Below are 17645 nucleotides of genomic sequence, written 5' to 3' on the forward strand. Positions count from 1 at the left end.
TTTCAGCAAGTTTGGTGACTTTCAGGTCTTTATCTGAGAGAATACACTTAACATAAAATTCCTCTGTGTGACCAGGTAACTTTCTTAATAGTGGTTGGATCAGCTCTCTTCGGATATCACAATAAAACATGCAGTATAAGAGAACGTGACCAATTGTTTCCATCTCATCTGTACTACATGGACATATTCCCTGATCAACTGGTATCTTATGATATCTGCTGTCTAATAAGGCTGAAGGGAGGGCATTAAAGTGGGCTCTAGAGAATGCCCAGCAATGTTTGGGATAATCTAATAGATTTAAGTAAATTGCTAGATAAAGTCTTTGAGGATCTTGTAACATCTGATAATTTTTGGCTGTTTAGTTAATATCATTGTGGAATTCTATATCCCAGATCCGCACTACTATAATACTTCTGGCCCTCCCAAGTTCTAAGGTTAAGAGATAGTCCAGGATAAAACCATATAAAAGCAGTTTACCTGTGTTTCACTTCCACCATTTTGTTTGATAGTTATCAATCAGCATCAGCGAGAGCAAACCAGTTGGAAATTTGTTAAGTTTTAGCCACAAGTTTAGTGTAGCTAGCCACACTTTGGCTTCAATCTTAAGCAGACCCAACTCCAATCGCAGGGTTGCATTTGAAACACCTTTAGGAGTCAAAAATATGTTGAGTTGATCTCAACAACTCATTTTGAATTTTTTCATAAGAATCAAAACTAGAAAAGGGCACTAGTGGTGCATCATATAATAGCTGTGCTATTGGTTTTGCTGCAAAAAGTTTAATGGCAGCTGGGATGAAATTCCCTCCCGTTGTTAGATAAAAATTTTAAATTGCCACTGTACCTTTTTGGGCCATAGAAGATATGTCTTTAATACAAGCATTGTACTTTCTGGAGGCTTGAAATACAACTCCTAGATATCTAAAACAAGTGACTTGGAACATTAACAATTCAAGATATGCAAATGACAGAATATTACTAGCAAAAAATAGCGCAGATGTGAAACAACTACTGATTAAACCAAAAAGTGCCAAAACAGGATTACAGCTGAACATGAAGAAGACAAAAATAATGACTACTGGGGAATTACTCAGCTTTAAGGTTGACAATGAGGAAATTGAAATTGTTCAAGACTTTCTATTCCTTGGCTCCATCATCAACCAAAAGGGAGACTGCAATCAAGAAATCAGGAGATTGAGACTGGGATGAGCAGCCATGAAGGAGCTAGAAAAGATTCTTAAGTGTAACAGTGTGTCTGTAGCGACCAAGATCGAGTTAATTCATGCCATAGTATTCCCCATTACTATGTATGGGTGTGAAATTGGACAGTGAAGAAAGCTGACAAGAAGAAAGTAGATTCCTTTGAAATGTGGTGTTGGAGGAAATTTTTTATGCAAAAAGACAACTCAGTGGGTTCTAGATCAAATCAAACCTGAACTCTCTGTAGAAGCTAAGGTGACTAAACTGAGGCTGTCTTACTTTGGTCACATTATGAGAAGACAAGAGTCACTGGAAAAGACAATCATGCTAGGGAAAGTTGAAGGCAGCAGGAAAAGGGGAAGACCCAAAATGAGATGAATTGACTCTATAAAGGAAGCCATGTCCCTCAGTCTGCAAGACTTGAGCAACGCTAACAATAGGACTTATTAGAGGTCATTTATTCATAGGATTTCCATAGATCGGAAGCAACTTGACGGCACTTATCTCACCCAAAGTTACTATGGGTAACTGGCATCTGTTTGGGTTACTGCTATTTTATGGCTGCATATAGCGCAGCCACACCACAAGGTTTTTTGGATCCCCACAGCTACCATAATTCCAAACTTTGACGTTACTCTTTATAGTAAGCCACATCCAGTAAGACTAGAAGTTATAGCAGATGTGTGGTGCCACCAAAACAGCATTTCTGTTTTTTCTCTCCAGTAATATCTAATAACATAAAACACATGACATGTCATCATCATGTTGTGATTTTCCTCAAACCCACCTCACTTCATTTGTTGCTGTTTTCAGGAGTGAGAAGACATGGAGCAATGAGAACATTTAATCACATGCTTTGTATTACTAGACATTGAGAGCATTTTCAGCAGCAGCATTCCCGTACTGCCTAAAGTTTGAGTCTGGCCCAATACACACAAATCTTTAGGCACACTCTTGACATTATGTTTTTCCAAGGATTTCTAGAAGGGGCGGGGGCAGGGTGTCGCATGAATATTCAGGTAGAACACAGATTTAGAAAAGGACTAAAGACCTTTGCCCCAAGGCTGGACAAGCTAATTACAAGTATGTGTTGCATGATCAGAGGAGCACCTGTGGGTCCGGACTGTTGGGTCTGATGTTGAGAAGGGAAACTGTGTGACTGCCAAGCATGCAACAATTCACACAATTGCTGTGCTTGTGATGATTACCTTCCATCTGGCTTGTGGGCTATGAGTGAAAAGCTGTGGTGGATTGAACTATAACTTTCTGTTGCTGATAAATCAAATGAAGTGCAGGTTCATTCAGCGTGAACCACCAGAGGTTGAAAAACAAATCGGTAGCTATGATAAATATGGCAACCACTTGAAAGACCATCAAGAATCCTGGGCTAGTGTTGGGGAGGATTGCTGTTATTAAATCAAATGTCTTACCAAGAATGATCTTCCTTTTTCAGATGTTACCAATTTATATAGACGACAAAACGTTAGTGGTTTGGCAAAGGCAAATTGATAAATTTGTGTGGGGAAATAAAAAACCAAGGATCAGTTTTAAAGTAATGCAAGATGAGGAAAAAAGAGGCAGACTAGCTTTACCAAACTTGAAATTATATCATCAGGCAGTAGGATTACTCTGGATTACTGGTTGGATTAAAGATCCAGAGCAGAAATCACTAAAAATAGAGCGAGGAGAATAGAAATATGGCTTACATTATTATCTGTGGAAAGCAAAAGAGAGAGAGAGATTTGAACATTGACATGTGATTACAGAAGGACTGATGAAGACTTGGATGAAAATCAAAGACAGACTGAGTCCACCAACCAAAGCGTATCTTAGTACTGCAGAAAAGAAGTTAGTAGATTTTATAAAACATCAGAACATATTAACGAAACAAGCTAAAATAAAATCATGGGAAGAAATTAAGAAAGAAGATAGGATGGTTAACGTATAACCAAATGGTCGCGAGATTTAAGCAACATTGCTTTCAACAAGGTAAACTTAAAGAAATTACAGAATTTGAGACATTGGTCAACAAAGAATCGGGTCATATTTTGGGCAAAATATATAGGCTTTTGCTTAAATATGAGACTGAGCAGGAACAAATTAAAGTCTGTATGGTCAAATGGATGCAGAATTTTAGGAAAGAGATTGCCATGTCACAATGGGAAAAACTTTGGACTATATCATTAAAATTTATGGCTAGCAATAACTTGAGAGAAAATTGGTACAAACAATTTTTAGGTGGTACATAACTCCAATGCACATAAAAAAGATGGCCAAAGCCGTTGATAAAAATGTAGAGAAACTAGGGGACTTATTTTCATGCGTGGTGGACATGCAAAAAAGTAAAGAAATTTTGGATACAAATCCACCAAGAAATGCAGAAGATACTAAAAACCAACTTCCCATTAGAACCAGAAAGCATGTTATTGGGGGTGGTACCTGACAAGTTAGATAAAAATTATAGAGACATGTTTAGTTATATGACTACAGCAGCAAGAGTGGTCTTGGTATCAATGTGGAAAAAAGAAGATATCCCAGATTTGGAAGGATGGCAAGAAAAAACGGCTGAATACGCAGTGATGGCAAAATTATCAAATCTGTTGAAAAGGAATTCGATGGACGAATTTCAGAAGAAATGGAAACCCTATTATTATGTTAAATTGAAACTGTAATTTAGTAAGGCAGGAAAAATGAAGATACTTCTAAGATTAGAAAAATAGCATATATGCAATAGATTAAATGAGTAAAACAAATAGATTAGATTGGAAATGTTAGAGGAGATATACTATAAAGTATAGATAGTTTGGAAGATTATAGATAATAAATATAGTGATTATTTTTTCTCATTCAAGGATAGGATAAATATAATTTTGGTTCTGTCAGTGCATTGTGGAATATTAGCATGGGACCTTGAATAGATTTTAATTAAACTACGTTTGTGTAATACATAAATAGATTGTATTAGAAGGCAATATATATACTGATACCCTTGGATCCTTGAATACGCTGTATGTATGAGTTAGTATGTGTGTAATTTGATATAAATTTTTAATAAAACAGTATTTTTTTTTTAAAAAAGTCCTGGACTAGTTAGTTGGTGTATTGTGGGGATTAAGAATACAAACAGAAAAATAATTTGCAGAAATTTCAACTTGGCCAAGAGTTTAGTGAGTGTCCTCAGGCAAGATACTCTTGTTCAGTCTCGGGTCCTTTACCCCACTTCCATGGAGGTAAAGATAGTTACTTGCATTACACAGTTACTGTACTGCCATACTTTATTTGAGAAAAATGACTGTATGTTGAAAGTGGTCTTGTTTATTATGGCTTGTATCCAGAGATGCTCTTGCATGAGCAGAAGATTGCTACTTGTGTAAGAACAGATCCTTTATATTTGCCAGTTTCCACCTTCTGGCTACCGCCTCCTTCCCCCACCACATCCTAGGCCTTTTTATTTTTAAATGTATCTTGTACTATTCTAGAGTGTACCCTACTTTATGGGGGGGCATAGAGTTGCCAGAGAAAGGGGGAGGTAGGAAATCCCTGCTTCATGAGTGAAACTTTCGGTTTTTAAAAAACAAACTTTATTTTCATCTTAAATTTACTCAGCTCTAAATATGATCCTCATTTTTCTAGCTCTGGAGCAGTTTCAGTAAGGAAGGCAAAATCAGCCCCAAAGTAAATCATTATTAAAAAAAAACTTTTATAGTTGCAACTAGCATTACAAAGATACAACTTGAAGTTGTTGCATTATATGTCCTGTTACAAAGCAAACACTTTGTTGCCACTTCCCTGCCTGCCTCTGTTTCAAATGAATTATTTGCCTAGATGCCTCTCAGTTGTCTATATAATTTTACATAAATTCTCTGCCTTTTCCAGGTCTGACCTGTTGATGTCATGGCTACAAGCGCTGTCCCAAGTGAAAATCTTCCGACATATAAACTGGTGGTAGTTGGGGACGGAGGTGTGGGGAAGAGTGCCCTCACTATACAGTTCTTCCAGAAGATTTTTGTGCCAGACTATGATCCTACCATTGAAGACTCGTACCTGAAACACACCGAAATAGATGGACAGTGGGCCATTTTGGATGGTGAGTTACCAATTCTAGTCTGATTTGGCTTTACTCTTATGGCATCCTTCGCTGGGTGGACCTTGCTGGCTACTTGTAACGTTGTATCTCAGTAAGTGTATCTTTGTACGTGTAAAATGAAATCAACTGGAGCCACTTGTCCGCTAGCTCAAGAGAGAGAGGAAGGGTCCCTTTTGACCCGATAAAAAGCTGTGCTAGAGAAGTTGAGACTTGGGTGGACAAAAGCCACCTAGCATAGACTGCAATGAAGAGTGGAATTGGGCACAATCACTCCTCATCTTTCTTGTACTAACTGTAAAAAAGCAGGTAGGATCCTACCTATTGTGGTTTGTTGCCATTGTTATATCCAGAACATATGGATTTACATCACTGAAAACTCAGTAGACTTGCCTGATTGGAGATTGTGGCCAGTTTACAGTGGTGGGTTTTTTTGTCTGTAAAGTCATATTTTACACTGGTATACTAAACTGTCTCTCTTGGGGGAGGCAAGATGCAACAGAGAAAATATTAAATCCATTGGGGGAAAGTTAGAGGTATCAAAAATAAAAAGAAACAAAAATACTCAGGTTGATATTACTGGAAATGCATGGCTGTCACCAGTAGCAACACTCCTACCTCCTACATTTTCTTCATTTTTTCTGTTCTGCCCAGTAATGTTTTTTTTTGTAAAACAAAGTGCATCAAACTCCAAGTTCTTGCACCAAACTTTTAAAAAACGTAAACATTTCCATCATGTTGGGATAGGAGAACTTAGAGCAAGGTAATATTACATTCTGTGCTATAGTACAAATGACTTGTGGAGAGAAGACAGATGCAGGGCTGCTTATGGCAGCAGCCATGCAGTTCTCATGAATATCTCATTCTGGTCTTAGACTGAAGTCAGTGTAACATCCGCAGCTGGTCTTATGGATTCAGCTGTGCTGGGTGCAAGTAATGTGAAGCCCAGTAATCCCCACTGGTTAGCAATTCTAGAAAGTGCTCCTTGCAACTGCACAACTTTAGAGGTCCAAAATTGGTAATAAAATACTGTGACAAAGGAACAAAAGTAAATGGGTGGTTTGGTGTAGCAACAAAAATCAGCACTTTTCAATTTTAGCCTCTGGGGGCATTTTCTGTTAATAAGTACAGCCACACAAACCTATCAAAACATCACAATCGACTACCAACACTGATCTGCAGACCACAAAAAGCAAGACGTAAACCTGCAAAAGCTATTCAAAATTAAGACTACTTACACTATTCAGTGGATAGATAGCATTTGTCTCCAGCATCCTGTTGATGTTCCAGTTTTCATCTCTTTCTTTTGTACTATGATTCCATCCCCTTTCTAGCCTGACAAGTTACAGGCTCAAAAGCCCAGCCCTAGCTTGGTTTCACTGTATATGTATGGGGGGAGGGGACAGTAGGATAGTAACACTTCATACTGGTCATGTGGCTTAACAGAGGAATGAGGCATCGGGTGACAGTAGGCATTTATTTATTGACACATTCATAGTGTGGTTTAGTGGACAGAATATTGGAATATGACCAGGGAGACCCAGGTTCAAATCCATGCTTGTCATGTAACTTGGTGGCCTTGGGTCAGATCCTTTCTCTCAGCCTAACCTAACCTAGCTCACAGAGTCATTGTGAGTATATAATGAAGGAGGAGGAATGATGCATGTGTCCTGTTCTTTCTTGGAAGAAGGTTAGGATAAAAATGCAATCCTTTGCCACAAAGCTTAACATAACATGTTACCGTATATACTCACGTATAAGCCAACCCGCGTATAAGCCGAGGTGCCTAATTTCACCCCAAAAATGGGGAAAAATTAGGCACCCGTGTATAAGCCGAGGGTCAGCTTATACAACCCCCAGGTCGCCCTCCCGCCCGGCCTCCCAGGCCCTAAAGACCCACCCCGACCCCAGCGCCACCCTAGGGGGGGAGGGGGAAGAGCCCCTGAACCCCCTACTTACCGGGAGAGGTGGCAATCAGCTGGCGGCGGGCCCTCCCCGGCACGCAGGAGCCTTCTGTGGCTGCTCCTGGCCCGGGGGAAGGCCCGCTGAAGGTGGTGGCGGCAGCCGTGGGGGCCCCCCAGCGCGCAGGAGCCTTCTATGGCCGCTCCTGGCCTGGGGAAGTCGCACTGAAAGTGGCGGCGGCGGCGGGCCCTCCCTGGCATGCAGGAGCCTTCTGTGGCCGCTCCTGGCCCAGGGGAAGGCCCGCTGAAGGCGGCGGCCACAGCCACAGCAGCAGTAAGTTCCCCCCTCCCTCCACCTACCGTATTGACCCGCGTATAGGCCGAGTTGGGATTTTTCAGCCCTTTCTTTGGGCTGAAAAACACGGCCTATACGCGAGTATATACGGTAGGTTAATTACAACTTTGTACACTGGAGTCGGGGGGGAGAGACAGACAGACAGACTGACATGCTCCAGGCTACCCAGTAAGCTCATGGTTGAACAGGGGTTGGAATCCAGAATTCCTTGGTCCTCGGCCATCACACCATATTTACTTATTTATCTGGCAAATTTTATATGCTGCCTTTACAGAGACTTATGCAGGGCAGCCCACAATTAAAATGCTAAATGAAAACAGACAAGCCATTAAAAACAAGCCAGAGCATAAAACAAATACTGAAGAGCATACAGTAATACTCATAAAGTAGTCCTCGGGGTGCAAGCAGACCATAACATAGCTTAAAAAAATGGACTCTGTCAGTTAAAAGCCTGGGTAAGGTTTAGATCTGGGGCTAAAAAAAAAGTAGGGTAGGTATCAGAGTGGATTTGATTTAAATCAAATTGAGTTAAATCACGATTTAAATCACTAGTCAGTAAGACTTGATTTAAATCATATTTTTAAAAAAAGACTCATTCTTGCTGGTATAATCTTAATATTTACAACCAGATGAATGTTTCATTTTTTGAATAATAAATTTTCAGAGTAGTTTTTACAGATATCAAAAACTACTGATTCGGTTATGCTATTAGAAATACATAGACAGATAATGATGAAATTATTGCGTGGAAGAGGAACTTCATTAAAATATTCCCAAACGGGGTCTCTTTTACTGCCTGCTGCCATTATAGGTTTTCTCCTCCAGGAAGAGAATATTATGATAAACCTCAGGCTTTACATACAAATGTAATGGAATTTCAAAGGGGCTATATCTCCTAGTAGCCCTGGCTCTGCGGCTGGCCTTCCTTTTTCCAGAGGAAAGGAGGGAGGAGGAGAGATACAGTTGGTGAGCCTAGGCTGGAGCAGGCTAGCAGAAAGAACAGGACGAGGAGGAGAAACAGGCTGGTGGAAAGCTGGAAAAGGGGAGCCAAGGAGTGGAATGGAGAACTTCAGGGATTCCTGCTGCAGGACTGAAGTTCCAGGTAGAGACTTTGATGTTTGGACAGTGTCAGGTGAGCCCTGGGAAGAAGGGCCTGGAACCAGTGAACTCTTATTAGTTGACTGGCCAGCACTTCAAGGCCTCGCCAAGGACTTATTAATAATAATAAAAATAATAACTCGCCCAGTTATTATTTCCACCACCACCACCCCTTTGGATTTGCTTCTACATTAAAGTGCCTATTCTGTACAGTTAAGTGTTAGTGCAATTGTTGGAACCCATTGGGGTTGGGAAGAGGTTGCCAGCCCTGAAGTGCCTTCAGCACTTGCTTCAAGTCTGAGTTGCACAGGCAAGCAACTGACTTGCACAATTATTACACAAAGATCCCAAGACTTGTGGAGTATTCTGCTCACAAGGTTGCACTTTCATTTTTACTGCTTGCCCCTCCCTCTTCATACTTAGCTACTTGTGAAGATCTATTCCACACCAAACAATCTATTCATTGAACCTCTTGGAACTTAGCACTTAAGAGGTAAGAGGTTGATTCTGTGTATGTAGATTTGCAAAGGAACAATGGGATTAAGGTTTTTTCCTCAACTCTGTATGTTTATTTTATAACATTTTTGCTGTGAAGAAGAGGCTTGTTATCTCTGCAGACACAAATTCACACTTTTGACAACTGCAAAAACAAGCATCTGTGATAATATCTTCTTGTTAGAAAAACTGCCCAAAATAATCTTACAGAAACCTATGGAAGAGCATGACATTGTGAATGGATTAATGGAATTCATTTACCAAAACATTTAAATATTGTATAAATATACAGCCTTATGCCACATAATTAAAAACTAATCCTTATTTTCTGATGAATAGCCTTTGGACTATAATGTATCTTAAATAGAAAACTATCTTTAGATAAATTTTTCCTCAAAGCATTTTATTTTAAAAAATCCGATTTAAATTTAAAAAATCCGATTTAAATTTAAAAAATCCGATTTAAATAAAAACAATTGATTTAAATAAAAAAAATCTGATTTTTTTTTATTTTTAAAAAAATATATCATTGATTTTTATCCACCCTGGTAGGTATCAGGTGAGCCTCAGGTGGAAGGACATTCCCCAAGTAAGGTGCTATCAATGAAAAAGCCCTGTCTCTGGTCACTTCCCAAGTCATATCTGCAGGGAGAGAGGGCTTATGAAGGGAATCTTAAATTGATGACTGGACAGAATGGGAGGAGGCCGTTCTTCAAGCAGAGTGTTTACATTTTCACAATGTTTGCCAAAGGCAACTAACTTGAAGTCAAGCCTGAAATCAACTGGCTGTAGGTTCATATTCTGAACATCCTCTGAAGACCAGGGGACTTAGGAAGCACTCTTTGACCCTGAGAAGAACTGGTACAAAAGTTGGTTCTTTACTGGAGAACAAGAAAGAGCAAGTGCCATCCATAAACGGGATTGCTATTCCAAGTCCACAAGACATTTCATGACAGCTGCTACCAGCTTCTTTGCACACAGCTATATTCATGATTTCCTTTCTTGGGTCAGCGTGTCCAGTCACTAATGAACTAACTTCATTTGTAACACATTCAGTATATATGCACACATCACTGGAGTAAAAGAATTAGTCTTGCTAGACTAATTTGCTTTATTTTAATTGTAAGCATTTTTCAGCTAAGGCAATTTAATTTAATCCTATTTCCCACCACATCTACAGCTTCTGTGTGTGGGCTGAATTTGATGCTATTGGAGGGAGGCAGGGCTTTATTTTTTTGCAGATAGAAACTAATCTGTAGGCAATCTATAGTTGCTATTCTGGACAGGAATGTTTTAATGAGACAAGAGTTACAGGAGGCTTTTGAACTATTTACTCATATGAAGGCAAAAGAAAAATCAGTGCTGGAGGAGGAGATGGGGAGGGAAAAGTAATTATCTGTATTTTTCACAGCATGGATGTAGCAGATGGCAGGCTGCAGCTAGTTTCTGTATCACATATTCTAGGATATTCTTATTTTCAGTGATGTTAACTCCTGATGGGAACGACCTTGAGCCAGTCACCAAAAAGAGTCACCGTTAAAAACAGTGCTGGTTTAGATGGACCTTTTTTCACCTGATCTAGCAGGTCTAGTCTTGTGAAAAATATTTTTGGTTGGGTTAAAATAAGATATGGTTGCAGTACAAAATACGAGTGCCACCCCCCTCCAAAAAAAACCCTCTTCAGTTCAGCAAGCTAAGTCAACCCTGGGCCAGAAGCTCTCCTGGAATTACAGACTTCAGAGATCAGTTCCCAATTCAGCTATGATAGGGTTGCCAGCTCCCTGATGGCAATCTCTAGGAGCTTTTTGTGGGTGGACTCTGGGGAGAGGGCATCACAAACACTGTGATGTCACTTCTAATTCAGCAGCCAAAAGTGACATTGCTATGTCTATGGCACTCTAGGAATTCCCCTAATCTCTGTGATAAGTACCATACAGAGTTGAAATGTCTAAAGCAGTGATCCTCAGTTGTTCAGGAGCCACTTGTGGCTTTCACATGCCACCTGTGACTCCAGGTAACTTTTCCCAATGTGGAATCTCTGAAAGTGGGCAAGGCCATTGCCCAGTATGGCTTGTAGTTGCAGGTGGTTCCCAATTTGCAACAGCTGCTGCCATAGGATGGGTAAACTGCAAGTCTCCCTAAAATAACCCTCAGCCCAGGAATTGAAGTAAAGGACCCACCATCTCCAGTAACCCCCACTCTTCCCTGCAACATCCACATTCTCATCCCAACAGCTGCCCAGAAGTGAGAAAGTTGGCCGTAGAGAAGAGAGAGTAAAAAACCACTTCTATGGCAACTACTCAGGAAAAGAGCGAACTTGTCACAGTGGGGTGTGTGTGGCTTTACTCCCCTTTCCCACAGCAACTTCCAGGTGCCTTGGCCATCTCACTGTCTCACCACAGCTGCTTTGCTTCATGCTGAGGAGAGGCCAAGAAGGTGGTGAGTGAAGCCCTTCCCCTCACTCCAGATACACAAGGGCTGGCTTAAGGTTCAGCTGTGGTGGAAAGAGACAACCCTACATGCAGAGAAGTACTCTGGTAATTTAAAAAGTTATATTTATCTATTTCATATTAATAGTTATATTATTGTCTATGTCTTTTTTAGAATGGTGTACAGTAGTCACGGGCATCACCCATACCCAACATCATGGGGGGGGGGGGAAATCTCACAACTTGCCCAGTTTCACAAAGTGCCCCCAGGGTAACTTGAACCCCCAGAATTTTCTCTCTAATGTCCCCTACTTTCCAGGCCTGGAGGAGAAAGCCATTTTCAGTTGTGAAGAAGCAGGATAAAAATTCTTAAATAAATAAACACTATATATACCATCCTGAGCTCCTTAGACAGAGGTCAGGATTAAAATATAATAGCTAAATAAAAGCAATTCAGTAATGGTATACTTGACAATGGATGTTGTAGGCCCTTACGTTTTAGCCCCCCTTTTAGTTTCTTGGAGGAGACTGATTATGTGGATTCATATCAGCCCAACCTCTGGCCCAGTGGTGGAGTTGAAACTCTCTTGGTCGCCCTGATGACCTGTACTGGGAGAGAGACAGAGGCAGTGGTTCTCTGGAGCTCTTTCAGTACAGTCCTTCGGGAGTGGTGCGTGTGTGTAAAGTGCCTTCAAGTCGCAGCCGACTTATGGCGGCCCCTTTTTTGGGGTGATAACAGAGGTGATTTGCCAGTGCCTTCCTCTGCACAGCAACTTTGGTATTCCTTGGTGGTCTCCCATCCAAATACTAACCAGGGCTGACCCTGCTTAGCTTCTGAGATCTGAAGAAATCAGGCTAGCCTGGGCCATCCAGGTCAGGGCTTCGGGAGTGGTAGGCTATGAGTATCAAGGACACCACTTTCTATTGGTTATGTTCCTGTTGGGCTGACTGATACCAAAAGGTAGCGCTTGAGAACAGCTGCTCAGTTCATCTCTGTGGCATTTAAACTATGGTGTCTCTCAGGGATAAACTGTGTTTCCTAAAGATTTTTTTCAGATAAGTCAAAGACAGAAATGATCAAACAAACAAAAATTGAATAATACAGTTTCTCACAATATAATTTATATATATAAACCAATAAACAAGCATATTAAAAAACTGCTATGCTGCAGTGTGGTCCTAAGCAGAATTACTGCTTCTATAGCCATTTACTTCAGTGGGCTTAAAAGGACGTAACTGTTTAGGATTGCACTATAAACATACAGAATACAGCACTAAGCCTATACCCTTGATCTAAAACAAAACACAATTAACTAATAACAGTATCAGCCCTGTGCTCTTAAACATCTATATGAAACTGCTGGAAGAGTTCATGTAGGGATTTGGAATGAGTTGTCATCAGTATGCAGATAACACTCAACTTCACTTATCCTTTTCATCAATGTCAGGTGAGACACTGGGTGTTCTGAATAAGTGCCTGCAGACAGTAATGTACTGGATGAGGTCCAGTAAATAGAAGGTGAATCCAGATAAGACTGAGGTGGTCGACAATATAGCCAAACAGAGATTGAAGACACCACTATTTCTGTATGGGGTTATGTTCTGAAAGAGCAGGTTTTTGTAGTATGATATGCTATTAGATCCTGGTCTTCAGATGGAGCTGCAGATAGCCTTTGTGCCTTTCGTCAGCTTCATCTGATCCGCCAGCTCTGGCTCTTCCTTGAGAAGCACAATTTAGCCATGCGCTGCTTACCTCCCGCCTGTTGCTATAATGGACTTTACAACATAAGGCTGCCTCTGATTGGCAGTTCAGAAGCTTCAGTTAGTACAAAACACAGCATTATGACTTGCTGGCTTGGGTTACAGGGAGTGCATTTTGCCAGCTTCAAGAGAACTGCATGAGGTGCTCATCAGGACCCAGTTCCGAGTGTTTTGGTTCTTACCTTTAAAAGTGTAAATGGCCTGGGATCCGGATATTTCAAGGCCAGCCTTCTCCCATATGTACCTGCCAGCCAGCTATGCATCTTCACAGCCCTTGCTCAGCCCTTGCTTCACAGCTCTTAAGAACTATGGTGGGTGGTTAAAGGAATGGCTGAAGTGCCTTGACTTTGGACTATCTTCCCCATGGTGTTGAATCTGATATACTTCTAGCACTGGGTTAAAGCTTGCTTTTTTTAACCTAGTGTCAGGAGCAGGCCATGAGGATGGTATGCGGTAGTGCTGGTGTGCTGCTTCCAGGTGCTGTTGTGCTATTCTGTCCAAGGCCAGTCTATGCCCCGTGTTTCATAGATTCCCATAGTGTGGTAATCGCCAAGTGCTCCTTCCTGCCTCTTGGAGGGGGGGGGGTTGCCTGGGTAACCGGTTATCTCCTTTTGCTCTCCCATATATGTGCCTTGCCTTGCCTTTGACCCTTACTAGTATCCTTTTGAATATGGCTTCTGAAACCTGTCGATTCTTCCCAATAAAACTGCTTTCGTGGATTTGCTGTCTGCTGAAGTCTGTTTATGGGTTTCCCACAGGACTAGAGCTTACACCTAGACATTTTCCTGACTGTTTTGGTTGGCACTTGCTTCCATTCGTTTTGTTTTAAGATCTTTTATCATTTATTCTATTTTATTTGTTCTACTGACCCTCGTGAGATTATTATGCTGCCTGTTTCAGTTATACGTGCCGTTCCCTTTTGTTTGTCATTTTCTATGCTGGCTGCTTTTTAAGATAATTCTGCCCATTTATTCCTGCGGCAAATATTGCATTGATGCTATGATAATGTTTATATTGAATTATCTTGACCTAAACTAAACATGAATGTATAGTTTCAGCCCTAAGATTGACAATCACTTTAAACAGGGCCTCTTCCTTGATTGCTGTATTATGAAATACCACCCCTCACCTCCCACCCCCACATTAAAGGAGCCTGTCTATCTCATCACTTTCCACCCCCATTAATGGGTTGATTTTATCTGCTATGTATCTGGTTTTATGTATTTTATTGTAGTTTGATATGTTACAATCTCATGAACTGCTGTGTAACGTTTGCTTATAACCAGCATATAAATGGTATAAATATGTAGAGCAGAGATTCATTTCCAAAAGGAGAGATGGGAATACATTTGCTTATAACCAGCATATAAATGGTATAAATATGTAGAGCAGCGATTCATTTCCAAAAGGAGAGATGGGAATACAGAATCACTGTTCTCTGGTGCTTTCTATGTAGAAATAAGCTGTGGCAAGCTAGTGGTAAGAAAATGGCACTTTGCTCATGCTTTTCTTACCTTCATTAATTCACTCTGAAAGCAAGTTCCAAAAGTAAGCCTAGATGAACCCTTATGTAAATCAGAACCAGTCTGAACATTCAGGAGACATGTAGTAAGTTCCTTCATACCTGTGCACCATCTGAGAATACAGATGTTAGATCTGTTGTCTTTGTTCTTTCCAGACCTGGGGCTCACTGTTAATCCCCAAGTTGCAGTATGGGGCCACTGGACCATAATTACAGCCATACTGCTGCCAAGATCAGACCTATGGGCAGCAGACCAAGAAAGCCAGGAGTAGGGAACAGAAGCTGAGTACCTGGAGGCATACCATAATAAGGAACAAGGCAAAGGTCAGAGCCATCGAGGAGTCCTCTGTACTGCTTAGTGATCTTGTCTTGCCATCCTAGGCTTCTCTCGTGTGTGTAACGGAAGCAGGAGATATGGCAGCTCTGTTGAGGCTCATGATCCAGCAGGTGGAACTCCACATGCCATAGGTTGAAGACCACTGTGGTAGATCATTCATTTGAAAATGCTGCCGTATTATACTCTCCCTGGATGTACAAAGCTTACATGTCAGCAACAAGGCTAAGCTTGATGCCTTCTCCCTCGGGCGTTTGATTTCCATATACATCAGTTCCCACAGAGATGGCATCACCCCATAAGAATACTGTACCCCATGTCTTCCCAGGAAGTTTAAATTCACTTCCATATGCCTTGCTGGTATAGTATGGTATAAAGGCTTGGTATAAAGAAAAGTAATTAGAAGAACTTTTGCTCTCTGACCTTTTGTTTTCTCTCATGGCTGTCGGATAACATATTTGGAAGAGGTAATGCTTTCTAAGTTTGCCAGTGAAAAACCATGGAAGATAATTTCTTTATATGACAAGAGCAGTGCCTTGCACATCGTCTTCAAACACTTGCCTAGAATCAGACTCTTAAGTCTCCCAGTTTTCTATGGCTGCTGTTTCTTATCCCCTGCTGCCAGCCCCATCTCTCTCTCTAATGTTCATGTGCATTCTAGAGTTCTGCCAGGCAGTGCTTAGGGGAACACTTAAATGATGGGTTGAAGATCTTGGTTGAATGTACATCATTAAAGTAAAAGGAAATAAGATGGTATCATGCCGTAATAAAAATTATTTCATTTCATTTCATAAGACGGTATCATGTTTGAGTAAAGTCCTAAGGCTCAAGCCAATTTTAGTCTGGTTCAATTAATTACCCTAACCTGTTCGTCATAATATTAACCACTCTTTATACAGCTGATGATATGTTAGATTAAATGAGTACTTTCAAGTAAATGGGTGAAGGAGCTGGTATGGCATAAAGATGATGTGCCAGGTGGAATGACTCAGTATTTTTGTTTTACTTTCTCCTTGCCATTGCTAGTCCTGGACACTGCAGGCCAGGAAGAATTCAGCGCAATGAGGGAGCAGTACATGAGGACAGGAGATGGGTTTCTTATAGTCTATTCCGTCACAGATAAAGCCAGCTTTGAGCATGTGGACAGGTTTCATCAACTTATCCTCAGAGTCAAAGACAGGTAGGTGCCCTAGAGGCAGGAGTGCTTTCAACTCAAGTGAATATTGGTGGCGAGGTCTTGCCTTGGGGTTCCATCATGAGATACTTTGCTTGTATCTTTGCTTGGGGGAGATATCATTAATGTGCATCTTTTTGTGACATGCAGTCATTTTCATATATTTTCAATAAAGATTTTTTTTGTTTAATTGCTGTTAATTACCATTTGGCTTTTAATCTACTCATTTGTTAAACTGTAATACATTTGTATAGGAGCAAAACCTCAGTATAGTTGACCTTTTGAAAATACTGAAGAAACACCCTTAAGTTTCATAGGTATGAGATGCTATACAATTTGATAAACGTTGTTGCAGAGAGAGTGGTTCCTACCGGCTTTCCTGTTGAATGAACAAGGAAGAAAAAGTTACTTTTGACCCCCAAAAAGTATGCCAGGAATTATCATATTCTTGTGGGTCAAAGCCATGTGCAGAGATGACTACAGTGAGAAAGAGAATCAAGCAAGATTAAGCAGAAAAACTGGTAGTATCCAACTCATTTACAAGGGAAATCACTTATAATAGTTTGTTACAAGCAGACACCCAAAAGGACTTGTGGGAGATAACACATTTCCACCTCCCCCACTATTTCCTTTTCTCTTTCCTGAAAGCCCCCATAGTCTCTCCCCTTATCCAGCTTCCTTCTCTCCTTAGGGTTGCCAGCTCTAGGTTGGGAAATTCCTGGAGATTTGGGGGTGGAGTTTTGAGAGGGAAGATTTGGGCAGGGAAGTGACCTCAGCAGGGCATAGTGCCATAGAGTCCACCTTCCAAACTACCTTTATCTGCCCCTCTGTCTTAAGCTTTCCCTCCTCCCCCCCCCCAGCAGCCTCTACCTAGGAAAACTGTGGCCCAGTTGTGGCCCAGTTGCATGGTAGGGAACCCTCAAGGACTTGTGGGAGGCACCTCACTTTTCCCTCTATCCCCTTGCCCACACTATTTCCTCTTTCCCTTCCCCTGGCACCACCCATATTCTCTCCCTTTTCCCTACTTCCTTCTCACCATTATGCTATTCATGAACCTACCTTTTTTTCTACCTCCCATCTTCAGCTACATTTATTATTTATTTGCTTCATTTCTACTCCACCTTTCTTCACAGTGGGGTCCAAAGCAGTTTACATTATTCTCCTCTCCTTTTTATTCGCACAATAGTCCTGTGAGGTAGGAGAGGCTGAAAGTATGTGACTGGTCCAAAATCGCCCAGTGAGCTTCCACAGCAAGATAGGAATTCTGACCTGGGTCTCCCAGACCCTACTCTGAA

At 41.1% G+C, this 17645-nt stretch overlaps 1 protein-coding gene across 1 annotated transcript in view; it reads left to right on the forward strand.

Annotated features, from left to right (window-relative positions):
- Positions 1-5078: 5078 nt before the first annotated feature.
- The window catches only part of MRAS (muscle RAS oncogene homolog), a 39423-nt gene continuing 26856 nt past the window's right edge, over positions 5079-17645 (forward strand). The window contains exons 1-2 of the mRNA XM_056861105.1: positions 5079-5284; positions 16203-16356. Coding sequence (XP_056717083.1) covers positions 5092-5284; positions 16203-16356 — 347 coding nt within the window. The 5' untranslated portion in view covers positions 5079-5091. The remainder of the gene's footprint in view (positions 5285-16202; positions 16357-17645) is intronic.

The sequence above is a fragment of the Euleptes europaea genome, chromosome 15, assembly GCF_029931775.1.
Source record: "Euleptes europaea isolate rEulEur1 chromosome 15, rEulEur1.hap1, whole genome shotgun sequence".
Classification (NCBI taxonomy): Eukaryota; Metazoa; Chordata; class Lepidosauria; order Squamata; family Sphaerodactylidae; genus Euleptes; species Euleptes europaea.